The 14354-nt window shown below is 35.4% G+C and overlaps 1 protein-coding gene across 1 annotated transcript in view; it reads left to right on the top strand.

The window, feature by feature from the left end:
• The window catches only part of EMB (embigin), a 49424-nt gene extending 39933 nt beyond the window's left edge, over window positions 1-9491 (top strand). Inside the window, exons 7-9 of the mRNA XM_021076596.1 lie at window positions 88-121; window positions 2646-2700; window positions 3285-9491. Of these exons, the coding sequence (XP_020932255.1) occupies window positions 88-121; window positions 2646-2700; window positions 3285-3302 (107 nt within the window). The 3' untranslated portion in view covers window positions 3303-9491. The remainder of the gene's footprint in view (window positions 1-87; window positions 122-2645; window positions 2701-3284) is intronic.

Here is a 14354-nt window from a genome sequence, read left to right as displayed (position 1 = left end):
ATTCAGGGGAAAGCTGATTTGAACATTTATGCTCCATTAAGAATAATAAACCAATCTTACTGGTTCAATTTTTCTTTTGTTACACAGATGATGGGAAAGAATTTGAACAAATTGAACAGCTGTAAGTATTATTTTTTTACAGTTTAATTTTCACTTAAGTAAAATACAGTTAAATATGAAATTAAATGTCTGCAGTTAGAGAAAAAAGAGTACAAAGTATGTGTGTTATCTTCTGTATATGTCCATGCTGTGGTAAAGAGTGGCATCTGGCATTCATCTGCTTGCAGTAGAATCCCCCTCCACCACTTACTTTCACTTGTCTGTGCTTCACTTTCCTCCTCAAAAAATGGGTTTAATAATGTTACTTACCACGTAAGTTTTTTGGATTAAATGACTTCCTGTATGTAAAAATGCTTAGCACAGGCTTGGATGCACAGAAGGCACTCAGTAAGCAAAAGAAAGTATTATTTGAGCAAAGTAATGATTCTCAACCCATCTATATTTTTGATTTTAAGGATGCTCTTTAAAAATACAGTTACTCAGGGAGTTCCCATTGTGGTTCAACGGATTATGAACCTGACTAGTATCCACGAGAATGTGGTTTGGATACCTGGCCTCGCCCAGTGGGTTAAGGATCCACTGCCGTGAGCTGTGGTGTGGGTCGCAGATGTGGCTCGGATCTGGTGTTGCTATGGCTGTGGTGTAGGCTAGCAGCTGCAGCTCCAATTCAAGCCCTAGCCTGGGAACTTCTATATGCTACAGGTGCAGCCGTGAAGAGCTAAAACAAAAACAAAAACAAAAAAACAGTTACTCAGATCTAACTAGATCTCTCAGATCAAAATGTCTGGAATTGGTGCCTGGTCATCTGTATTTCAGTGTCTATCACTGATTCTGATTCTCTATCATATTGAAAATTACTGAGATAGAATTCTATTATTATTTTTGAAAGAACATACACCGTGCCACTATTTCTCTTACAGTATCCTTTGTTTAGAGTTGAGCTGAACATGAAAAAAACTGGGAAGAAAATTATTAGGGATATCGTTTGGTTTGGTGAAGGTGGGAGTTGTTGGTTCTACCAAGCCAGAGAATTGAAAGTAGAGCCCACTGCAGGAGGTGCCCCCAAATGGGCTTAAAGTCCAAGTAACAGAACCAAGGGCTGTGGGCCAGAACATGAGATGATATTAAAGTATCCAAAAGAAACCTGGGAAATAGGTGCTCTGAACAACTCTTACCAACCCATGACACTTGAAGTTTATCTTCATTAGTCAACAGGGGCTTGCTCTGAGGTGTGAGTGCTATAGCCACAGTTCATGAGCCAGAGGGAGGCAGACAGTTGTCATGTAGATATTCATAAACATTAAATAGTTACTCATGGCAGGCAAAATATACCAACAGGATATGAGCTTCTAAATTAAGGGTATAAAATAATTGTATCAAGAGTTCCGTAACTCAAGAAAGGAAAAAAGTATTGTTTTAGAATCAGAGATTCTCATGATTGTAGGGGATTTGAACCTCTTTATGGAGAATGTGGACATCTTATTTATATTGATTTGAATGTTTTATCTTTCTGGTTCCCATGTATTGATTACCTTTCCTGTTCTTGGTTTCCTATAAAAAACATGACAGTCATTCAGATATTTGAAACAGTTACAACACCGCCTGGATTCTTTTGTTCTCTCAGCTCAGTCTCCCCAGTGCTTCCATCCATTCCCCTGCAGTCACATTTCTCATCTTTAGGTTATTTCAATGTCTTCAGATTTAACACAAGAATCAAGGGTAACTACACTCATTTAGAGCAACCTTTTACCAATGCTTTTTCAGAATTTTTAGCTAGAGGATAAATTTTTCTTTACAGGGAATATTATTTATCAATACATTTTATACATGATGTTTATATATGTTTTTATATACCAGAGATTCATGGAGTTTCTTGGTGAAAAATGACTTTTAAAAATAATTCTAAGTGTATTACATCAAGACAAGCTAGTCATTTTAAACAGTTCAACGAGGAGCTCACTCATTTATCTGAACCACCCAGATATTTAACCCACACAATCTCACCTACTTACCCCCTCCCCCAAATTTTGAGATAATTGATTAGGTGGCTGAATTTATTATCTGGGTACTAACTTAATGAGCTCCAGCCCGCTCATAAGGTCTAGAAGGATATTAATTATGTATCCTTGTAACTTAGTTTAGTCTTTCTTGTCTTAAGAATCGAGCCCGCATTGTGGCCTTACTCTGGTGCATACTGGATAGATAAAGAACCACATTTAACCTCTAATTCAGTGTAACGAGCATGTTCAATTACAGAACCTATATCTCACATATTGGATGAGCTCCTGATTGGCTATTATCATGCATGTGTCAAAGCAACATATAAATTATGGCCACATACTCATGATTGGGGAGAAGTAGTTCTCTCTCTGCATAAAATAAACAAGGCTTTATCACTGTGATCTGTGGCAATAGTTGCTCTCCAAGCAATGGCATGTTATCAAAGTCAACATTATGAGTAAAATATTTTTCAGAAGAATGAATTCTGTCTTCATTGACCTTTTACATTTTAACCTGATGGTCATGTGATAGGTGGTGTATGCAATGTAATCATACAGTAATTTTCTTTTTTGTTTTCCATACAGGAAATCCGATGATAGCAATGGTATAGAAAATAATGCCACCAGGCACAGAAAGAATGTAAGCTGCTTCCAAATGATATTCCAAATAAAAGCTAAAATTCAATATGCATAAGCTATCTATTAATTCATCTACCATTTTTAGTTTCACAAAAGACCTAGTCATTCACTATGTGCTTGGATATGTTTTTCTTACATTATAGGGGAATATACAGTTATATACAAATAAATGGCATATTTTTTCTATCATAGAACATGTAACAACCAACCTAAAAGTAAATCTACTGCACTGCAGATATATATATATATATATATATTTTTTTTTTTTTTGTCACCACAGGCTAGTTTCTTTTACAACTTTTATACAGTCTTATTATTATCCTATATTATTCTCATAGATTCCCATATACTTGGTACTGTGAATGAACTGGTATTAGTTTACTTTCTTTCCTGATTAGAATCAAAATTTTCATAGTTCATCAACTGTTTTTTTCCCCTGAGTATTCAGAATAAGAACTGTTGGGTTTGGCAGTAGTTTGTATCACCTCTTCCCAGAAATTTTTGCTTTGCTAAAGTGGGACAATGAATTATTACAGAATAATCAGGATATGCTAATTATGCTTCATTATGTTTTATGTAACTCAGGAATCTGTGAGCCAGTGAATGCGAAACATCATGTCAAGAGCCATGGAGACATGGGAAGATGTACAAAGAGTCTGGATTTCAGCTTTGTTTATGCTTCCTGTTAAGAACACCTGGAATTTTATTTTTAAAAAGATGATAAGTTTATGCAAAATGCTCAGCAGTAGCTTTGTAAATAATAATATGCTATTTCAGATCTAAAGATGTATTTTCATTCTGTAATTATTTTACATTAAAGCAAGGTAAATTGTATTAAATATGTTCTATGAGCTGTAACCCAGGATAACTAATTTTATTCTGGTTCTCAAGGGACACAAAGAACAGACACCAGCAAAACTAAATAGTACACAGAACTACTGTCACTTAAGACCTGTTAATAACCAAAGAATTCATTAAAGACAAAGCTTTTGCCATTTGTCTTAAAAAGTTTTTTCTCAATCATGTTTACTATGTATAGAAGTATTTGTTACACTTTTCATGTAAAGTTCATCCTTCAGTCATATTGGAAAAAAAAAATGTCCTCAATGGGAAATGAGTACTTTCTGCCTTTGTTGGTGATGGTTACTCTACAATCTCCACAAGAAAAAATACTTTCCCCCCAAAATACTGGTTTAAAGCAAGGAAATAAAAAACCATACTCTTGCCCAAATCTCCATCACCACAAAAGCAGATTTCTCAATCTTATCTCACTCATCGCCACTGCTTTTCCCACACCAGGTTAAAGTGATTGTTAGTCTTTATGAAGAGCCTTTTTTTTTTTTTTTTTGCTTTTTAGGGCTGCACCTGTGACATATGGAAGTTCCCAGGCTCGGAGCTGCAGCTGCCAGCCTACGCTGAGCCACAGCAATGCCATATCGAGCCGTGTCTGCAACTGACACCACAGCTCATGACAATGCTGGATCCCTGACCCATTGAGTGAGGCCAGGAATCAAACCCACAATCTCATGGATACTAGTCATATTTGTTTCCACTGCACCACAATGGGAACTCTCTGGAGAGCATTTTTTTAAAGCCATGGGTTTGGGATTAATTAAGTTATAACTGGTGTTGATGTTGTAGGGTGTGGGTCCATACAGTCACAATATAGCACTGCTATAGGCATGCTTCTGTGCTTCACGGTTTCCTAGTGTCCATGACTGTCTAAATTTCTAAAAATGTGTTATCAGTGTTTTATGATACTAATGACTTTGTATGAAGTCCAGAAGTACCAAAGTACCTCCATATTGTTGCAAATGTCTTAGACTTTTCTTAAAAAAATAGAATACTTCACTTCTATCGCATATATAACTGAACTATTTTACAAAAATCACTGTAACCAAATCCAAAGACATCTGATAGACATGAAAAGTCATCAGTGGCTTTGTATGGAATATTAATATCATACGGCAGGACTGGGTTAGGTTGAAGAAGATGATGTGAAACTTGCTGGGGGTTCTTGGTGCTGGTGAGTCCATTGTCCACCTGCTCACAGTACAGCAAGGTTCAGAACAATCATAGGCAGAGGGAAGAGTGTAGGATGGCAAAGAACCCATAATCTTGGTGACTAGAGGATTAAAGCTTGGAAAAGAGGAGTTCCATTATTTGAAAAAAATACTTCATAGAAATTTACACAATGCTCTGGCTGAGAAAATTCTAATTAAATTCTTGTAGTTAAAAGTATACTGTATATGACATCTTAACTAATATTAAAAATATTACTAGTATGAATAAGACACATAAAGTGTGACCTGGAGTTTACTCATTATTTTGTTGCAGTGATGTTCTCTGTAAATCATGTTATCTATACATACAGGTTTTGTTGAAGAGATATATCCTTTAAGTAATGGCAGATTTCATCTTATTCTTCTTTTTTGTCTTTTGACCTTTTTTAGGGCTACACCCATGGCATATGGAGGTTCCCAGGCCAGGGGTCTAATTGGAGCTGTTCCTGCCAGCCTATGCCAGAGCCACAGCAATGCCAGATCTGAGCCACATCTGTGACCTACACCACAGCTCACAGCAATGCTGGATCCTTAATCTACTGAGCGAGGTCAGGGATCGAACCCATAACTTCATGGTTCCTAGTAGGATTGTTTCCGCTGTGCCCCAACGGGTGCTCTCACCTTATTCTTTTCTTTGAACCATAAGCCATGGTTTAAGAATTTGATTAGATGATCTTGGCTGGTATATGTATGATGACAGAAAACCAATCAGTTGACTTAATTAATCTAAATAATTTGAATTCAGTGAAAAATTAATTCAGATCTGCTAAGTTCAATTCAAAACAGTATATTTATGACTGGATACATACAAAACAAAAACAATTTGTATTTCATATGCAATATGCATTCTCTTTTGCCACCACTATTTAGGCTAAAATAGTTTTCAAGCAAGAAAAATTGCTGCCCCAAAGTAAAAATAATCTGACATATTTTTAGAGTAAGTTGGATTTTTAAGTGTAAATTCTTGCTATTTTTCCTGGCAAAGACAATTAGTTCACTTCAGTACCTTTAAGCAGAAAAGGTACTCAGAAAATTGAAGTTGAATTTTGGCTTTTCAGAGTCTCTTTAGAGGACTTCCAGAAAATCACTTGACCATTGTTAGGTTAAAAACAGAATGCTTCTATTAACTAATCTCACATAGATGAATGGATTAAGTAAAAATGACCGATTGTAAACTGACTGAAAATACAAAGCAAGCAGAAAAGCTGTAAGTAGGACCACAACTCCATGTTTACATCTCAGACATCTTGGGAAAGACTTTAAATCTTTCCAGCTAACAGGGTTTTGCCACATATTAAGTAGATTTAATGATGTCCTAAAATTCCGATATTTTCATACTCAGTCCATGCTCTAATGTAAATCTTCTCTTTATAGTCTTTTTCCTCAGCATCTAGTTACCTAGGCCCAAACCTGGAACTCATTGTTTGGTTTTCTTCTCCTTTATTAACTAACCCTTATTGGTAATGAATCTCTGTTATTTTGGCCTTTTTAATTAGAGCATTAATCCACCCAATGCCTCCTCCACCCAATGCTCAACAGCTACAACAGCTAAGGTCTTGATTTTCCTACCACAGTCTCATCTTTGGTTAATTTTTTTTTTTTTTTTTTTGCACTGCTGCTGGGCTGTATTATAAAACACAAATCTCATTATGTAACTCAATGTGGCAACTTCCATGCCAAACTTTTGTAGTCTCACCTCTGCCATATCTTAACATTGCCGTTTTCCATACTGATAATCTTTCTCCACTGTCTTGACTTAGCCTTGACATAGAGTCTGTGCAGAATGCTGCCCCTGTGCTCCTCCTTTTAATGAACTCAAGTTTAGCTTTCAGGACTTTAATCTGATATTACAACCTGGCCGATCCATCATACCCTGTTAAGTGTGTATCATCTTATATGCTCAAATAACCCCACATTTCTTTGTGTTTATTATCATCTACTATAAATATGCATTTATATGTCTCCTTCCTGGACTCTTTTATTTTTGTGTTTCAGACCTACCGCAGAGAGAGTACCTTGTAGGTGTGATGAAGTGTGTGGGGAATGGATAAATATATAGGTAAAATCAAATTTCATAAATTCAGATTTATTTTTAGAAAAACTAAATTGTGACATCAGAATTAAAATATTTTAACAGAGATAAGTAAGCCTTTATAACTTTAGTGTTTGCCTCTCCTTCTTTGAAAAACAAATAGTAATAGAATAAAAAGTCATGCCAGATTTTACTGTGTAATAATCTAATGAGAAAAGGAGTTTTGATTCCTAAACCAGTATACAGAGTATGTTGCTTTCAAATTATCTAAATTCTTATTGTCCATTATTTTTCACGAGTATTTCAAATGTTAATCTTGTTTTTATCTTTATCCTTTATTTTAATAAGATAATGTATTGACTTTATAAAGAATCCTAGCACTTGTAGTTTTTTGCATGTTACTGTAGTGAGTGTTGGTATCAGTGTCTACTTCACTTTCTCAATGTCTTCCTGCAAATACCTCATAGTACCTTAGAATATCCCAGAATTCAATTCAAATATTTATCTTGAACAAATCCATTTTTTAGAACACTTTCATTCTTTAGTTTTGATCACTGAAAATTTGTCTTTAACCAAATTCGTCAAAAGAAAAAAATGTAGTTCTGCCCACTTATTCCCTTGCTCTTCATCTTTGAGACATATAAATAGATTTAAGCAAAATTATTTATTGAATATTTTCTTCTTTACAGAAATTAATTTTCTCCAAGTTATACAATGAATTAGGGAGTTAGTTCACACTAGCATTTTTAGGTGGGAGCGAGTTCAAGTGTGTGTTCCAGTATTAATTAAAAGGCACACTGACCTATTATAGTCTGCTCTGAATGAATAGTTACTGAATGAATGAAAAATAGATGAATAACTCAGTTATTTTGGAATCTTAAATTATACATATTTATGTAATATCTACTTTGATTTTGATTAGTTAACTGAATTTATATTACTCTAGTATAGAGTAAAAGAAAACTGGAACTATCTATGTGCATTTCTTTCGCATGATATTTGGGAATATACTTACTGTGTATCTGGAAGGTCATTTACATGATCAGTTTAACAACCAAGGTCTTTACTGAGGATATATCATACCATTAAAGAGTAAAAACTCACACTTGATTGCTTAGCATGTGATAGGTACTGTGATACCTTGAAATGTGTTATCTCACTTAATTCCCACATCATCTTATGCTATAGAAACTATTATCATCTACTTTTTTATAGATGAGGAAACTACATATTTAGAGATTAAGTGTTTGGAGCTGGGATTAATATCGAGGGAATTCCTCTCACAAGTCTAAGTTTAACAACTATGTTGAACAGTTTGGCCTGCTACTTAGGTGCTTCTTAGAAAAATGAGGCTATTATCTACTGTCTTTTTAAAAAATTTCATTCCTTTAGATGGTCAGTTAAGTAAGCTCCATAATATTATTCTTAAGGCTTATAGAACCTATGCTATGACATACTTGTTCCCTGCTGTGTGCTGGGGAGTCAATATACTTTTATTTTGAGAGTCTTTCTTTTTTTCCCTCATTTTACTTCTCAATAACCAGTGTGACCATAAAATTTATCATCCAAACACTGAGAATGAAAGAAGGTGCTGCTTATAATTTTACCAGGACAGACAGAAAACAAACTATCAGTCACATTTTTCAGCCTGCTGGTAGGAGCTAAGTACGTTATAGATGATCTAGCCTAGGCACAACAGTAACATCTGTAAATCTGAATAATAAACAGATTTACTTTCAGGGAAAAAACTATCTCTTTAGCAAATGCCAGATGAATCGCACTATGGAAATGTGTCTATAATGAGACAATTTAGTAAGCTTAAAAATTTATTACTTTCCTAAATTCATGTGATGAAAAAATGGTATGAGCATTCAAAAATGTGATTCAAAAGTTATAAGAGAAGCCAGGAAAGAAAGTCCTGTTTTTGATGGCCGGTGAGATGAACTGGATAATTCTTTGGATTTGCTTACCTTCATGATTAACTGTGTGTTAATGATAATATATATGTGTATCTCAATGAATCAGTAATGTCTAGCCTTTACAATGAAATTTACTTATGAAATCAGTGAAGATCACTCATAACTGATATTGTCAAAATTACTTTTAATTATATGATTAACCTGTAACATCTATATTTTTTCCATTTTCATTTCCTAAATGGAGGAATGCTAGGGAAACATGTTTAGGGGATTGGCTAAAATCTGTATATTATTTTGGTGTGTTATCTATTATGTTTAAGAACTTTTCATAAAAATTGATTTTGCTGTTCAATTTGTAATTTACTTCAGAAAATAACACATATTCTTATTTTTCTAAAGTTTATTTGATAAACAAATGAAATTTAAATTTATTATATATGTAATAACTATAATGCTATGTAATGCTATAAAAAAATCAAAAAATATGATTACATGAACTGCATTTGTGTCTCTTTAAGACAGAAATTTGACCATAAACTTAACTTAAAAAAAAAAAAAATCAAGGACCATAGATTCATTATGACATATTTCCTAATAAATGTAATGTTTTCTTTTTTTAGCATGTGTCTAAATTTTCATTAATATCTTTCTGTATCATGTATATAGCACAGAAAGTGTTTATTAGAATATTTAAATGTTTTGTTGCATTGACTAAAAAGATATGCCTAATGTGTAATTAAATCCAATAAAATATACTTGGGGTTAAAAATTTAAGTAAGTATTAAAAATACATTATCAAAAATTTTTAGTAATCATTTAAATGTGAATTTACAGGTAACATAATAGAAAACACTGATATTTTTAATTTGCTCCTACACACAGGAAAGTCAAGTTTCATAAAACAATTCATGCTTCTTGAGTCCAACAAAAAAGTGTGTTTAGAGCTGGAATTCTGTATTTTGACATATTAAATAAATAGGAAGTAGAAAGGAACTTTTGAAACATACCAAGATATATTTGGAAAATTTAAAAAACAACTATAGCCTTGACATAAATGGACATTTAAAATGAAGTTAACGTATTGAATATATTTGCTTGTTGTCCTGGGTAATTTGTTTCAACACTGTAATGTCATTGTCAGTTCATTTAGAAAAAACGGTTATAAAATATATTTCAAAATTTGTGTTCTATAAAAATGTCTACTACTACAAAAGAGAATCACTATTCCAAATAGAGCATTTTAATGATCCTAACAGTGAAGGAAAAAAGAAAAACATACGAGGGAGGATAATAGCATATTTCATTATGTTTTGACTCTTACATTAATTGAAATAATTAAATATGTGTATATATATATATGAAGGAAATTATAATATTTAATATATACAATGTGTGTGTATGTATAATTTATATGAAGTGTTTGTGTTGAAAGCATGTGAGGCCAATTTAAAGGGAGTAAGTAATTATATTTGGGCAGTGACTTAATTAAAAATACAACGGTTGGGGAGATCCACTTCTGGAAAGCTGGAGTAGACATAGTTCCTCCTTTTCCTCCCCCTAAGTACTGCTAACAACCTTGGGCCTTATTAAACAAACAGTAGATAATTCTGAAAAGTTAAAAGTAGAATGCAGACCTACTAGGAACTTTGAGACACAAGGTATGATATACCAATGAGGTTCCTATTTCTTTCTGCTTCATATATCCTAGACTAGTGCTAGAGAAACCAATGGCCTGGAGATACCAATGGGTTCAGATACAGAAAGCTCCCCTCTCTTTAGCCAAAGAATCAGGCAAGGACCAATCTAGCAGGGCAGAAAAACATTTAGATAATAACTTCTATACCAGTCCCACCACCACAACCAGCAGAAAAGGTTGGGTGAGGGAGACTTTTATCCCACCTGGTACCCCTCCCATTCTTAGTGCAAGCCTAAATTCACACTTCCATCCTCCTCCCCTGGATGTCAATGGAGGCAAAATAAAGAACCTGTAATTCCAACTCTACCTGTTAGTAACCAGGTGAAGTACATATACCCTTTCCCATCAAAGTGTCCCATAATACATAAAATATCTAGTTTCCAATAAAAACTTTACTTCTTATACCATAAATCATGAAAATTTCTACTTGAATAAGAAAAAACAATCAACAGATGCCAATATCAAGGTGAAAACAGAATTACCTGATGATGATTTTAAAGCAGCCAGCATCAAAATGCTTCAGTGAGCATTTATGAACAAATGAAGTAATAAAAAGCAAATAAAAAGTATCAGAAAATAAATAGAAGACATAGGAAGACCCAAATAGAAATTTTAGAGCTGAAAACTGTAACGACTGAAATAAAAAAAATGAAACTCAATGGATAAGCTCAACAGAGGATGGAAGTGATAGAAAGAACAAATTAGTAGACAGATTGAAGACAGAACAAAAGAAACTGCCCAATCTACAACATAGATAATCTAGACTAAAAACATGGACAGAGCCTCAGGGGCCTGAGGGATAACAAAAAAGATAAACATTAGTGCCATTGGAGTCCCAGTAGAAGAGAAACAGTAGGACTGAAGTACTCCAAGAAATAATGGTTGTAACTTTTTCCAAATTTGGCAGATGCCATAAAGCTACAGATTCAAGAAGCTGCACAAATTACAAACCATAAATGCAAAGAAATCTATGCCAAGACACATTGTAATCAACGCTGTGAAAATGAAAAGTAAAGAAATAATCTTGAAAGCAGCAATACTGAAACACTTATCTACTGGGAGAAAAAAAATCCAATGACAGTGGGTTTGTCAAAAATCATAAAGGACAGAAGTGTCAGAGTGTTTTGCAAATGCTCAAAGTACTGTAAATCCAGAGTTCTACATATGGTGAAATGATCCTTTAATAATGAACTGGAAATCAAGACATTTTCAATGAGGGACTAAGAAACTAAGGAACTTTGTCACCAGCAGATCTACCCTTAAAAATTGGCTAAAGAAAGTTCTTTAAAGACAAAAGCAATGATAAAAGAAGAACTTCTTGAACATCACAAATACAGAAAATAACAATGGAAAGAGTAAAAGTATAGATCAATGCAACATACTTTGTTCTCTTGATTTTTCTCTATTATTTTTTAGTGTTAAAGCAAACATTACAACATTGTCTCATTTGGTTATCAGTGTAATAGAAAGGAGACATTTAATATAATTATGTTATGAATGGGGAGTAAAGGGACATAAAAGTAGATAAGGTTTCTACATTTTGCTTAAACTGGTAAAATATTGACCTCAGTAAATTGACTACTTCTGAGCCTCCCTCATGAAGGAGCAATCTCAGGGTTGTGCCTCTTCTCCCAATTCTGCAAAGTCAGCACGGCTGATCTTCCATTTTGTGGTCCTCTGGGGAGCTAGAATTTCTCAGCTGGACTCCAGAACTCTCACAAAGGAGCAGATGCAGATTCAGGGGTGAACTGGCCTTCAGTGGTGGTGTGGTACACCAGCCCCTCACTCACAGAGAGAGATTGGGTGTCCCCACCAACCAGCCCTTCACCAAGCTCTGGTGTGGAGATCTGCAACAATAAGGCCAGCATTTAGCCTGGCCCAGAGGTATCAGAGTCCTGCCTGGCCATCCTCACTGCTGTTTCTGCCCACTTGACCTCCCATATCAGCCCCGTACCTGTATCTGTTCGGATATCCACCCAAGAAGAAAGAGATATTCCTAGAGGGCTTTGAATAAAGCTTAGGCAGAATGTGCTTCTGTAGCTCTCCATATCCTCAAGGAGCCAGCTCTGACCTGGACTTTGGACATGACTGGCCCACTAGGCTTCTGACCTGTCATCAGCCTACTCTTGCTAGAGGCAAACCCATGGCTCCTAAACCCTCTCCGCTCATGCCTCCACACATACTGCGAGGGCACAGAGGGCTACCTAGCTGGGATCAGAGTGGTGGCCTGGCCTGGATTTGCCTATCCTTGGCCTCCCTTGTTACCTTTGGTTTCCTCCAGGTAAATGACCATAGGCATCTCAAGTGAGACCTGATCCAGCGCCTGTAGCGTCGAAACTGGCTGTTCCTGCTGTCTTCCCCAAGGCCACACAACACATGTTCACTTGAGGGTCTCCAACAAAGTGAGATGTAGGGAGCTTGTCTAGAATGTGGGTGCCTGGTTACCTAGGTTGCAAGTCATGTTGGCCTTTCTTGCCAGGGAAGTGAAGTCACTTCCTGAGGTCTCCTTACCCAGGCTTCCTTCTTATACAAAGCTGCTCAAGGACACCTCTGGGATGCTGACTGCTCAGCCCCCACCCCAGGCCAAGTGCAAGCACAGTGACACCCACACAGCCCACCCCCAAATCTCCTGGGAGGTCTGGGCCACCATGGCCCCAATTCTGAGGATCCAGCTGGGTTCAAACCCAGCTTCTCCTCCTCACCAGCGATGTGACCCTGGTCAAGCCACATACCTCTCAGAATATTCCCATCCTCTATCTGCACAGTGGGGTCATTCTGGCCTTTACTTCCTGGGGAAGCCGTTAGGTACATAGACCTTTAACAACTAACAGTGCCTATAAAACCAGTGGGCTGGTATCTCATGGCGTCCCTGCACAGGCGTAGCAAAGGAAAGATGCCATAAATGGCTGGTGTAATACAAAATACAACTGAGACAGGCCTAGGTCTGCTCTGGGATCTAGGGAAAGTCATTTCCCCTCCTGCTTGTTTCCTAGTCTCACCATGGAAGGGTTGAAATTTGATAAAATACAGAGATCACCCTCTGGCATACAACCAAAAAAATAAAAAAGAGGAAGTAACATTTCCTAATAGTTTTTACAAAATAAGTTATCTTTACACTAACATCAACAGAGGAGAATGGTGGTAACCAGGGGCTGGGGCAGAGAAGGAAAAAAGGAGTTATTATTTAGAGGGTAAGGAGTTTTAGTCCCGCAACATGAAAAAGTTCAAGAGGTCTGTTTAATAACATTGTGAATATACCTAATATTACTGAACTATACACTTAAAAATGGTAAAGATGGTGAATTTTATGTACTTTTTTTCAATCACAATTTAAAAAAAAAAAAGAAAGGATAAAAAAAGACCAATAAATCCTTTAGTAGAGAAGTAGGAGAAAATCTTTGAACCTAGGATTTGGTAAAGAGTACATAGGAACGACATCAAAAGAACAATCCATAAAAGGAAAAAAAATTAGTAAATTTTACTCCACCAAAATTTGATCTTTTACACTGCAAAGGATATTTATAAAAGGATGAAACGACAAACTATACACTGGGTGAAAATATTTGCAAATCACATATCTGACAAAGGACTAGGTTAGGACATATAAAGAACCCTCAAAACTCGATGCTAACACAAAACAATCCAGCTAAAAAATGAGCAAAAAACATGAAGAAACATTTCGGCAAAGAGAGTATATAGAGGGCAAATAAGTATATACAAAACATTCAACATTACTAGTTATTATAAAAATACAAATTAAGATCACAGTGAGCGATCACTAAATACATATGAGAATAGCTTTCTTAAAAAAAGCAATATTGACAATACCTAATGCTAACAAGGATGCACAGAAATGAGATCTCTCATATATTGCTTGTGGGAGTGTACAGACATTTTGAAAGACGGTTTAGCAGTTTCTTTAAAATAATAAATATGACCAACCCA

This window comes from Sus scrofa, chromosome 16, assembly GCF_000003025.6.
Source record: "Sus scrofa isolate TJ Tabasco breed Duroc chromosome 16, Sscrofa11.1, whole genome shotgun sequence".
NCBI lineage: Eukaryota > Metazoa > Chordata > Mammalia > Artiodactyla > Suidae > Sus > Sus scrofa.
This window is presented reverse-complemented; position numbering and strand designations above follow the sequence as displayed.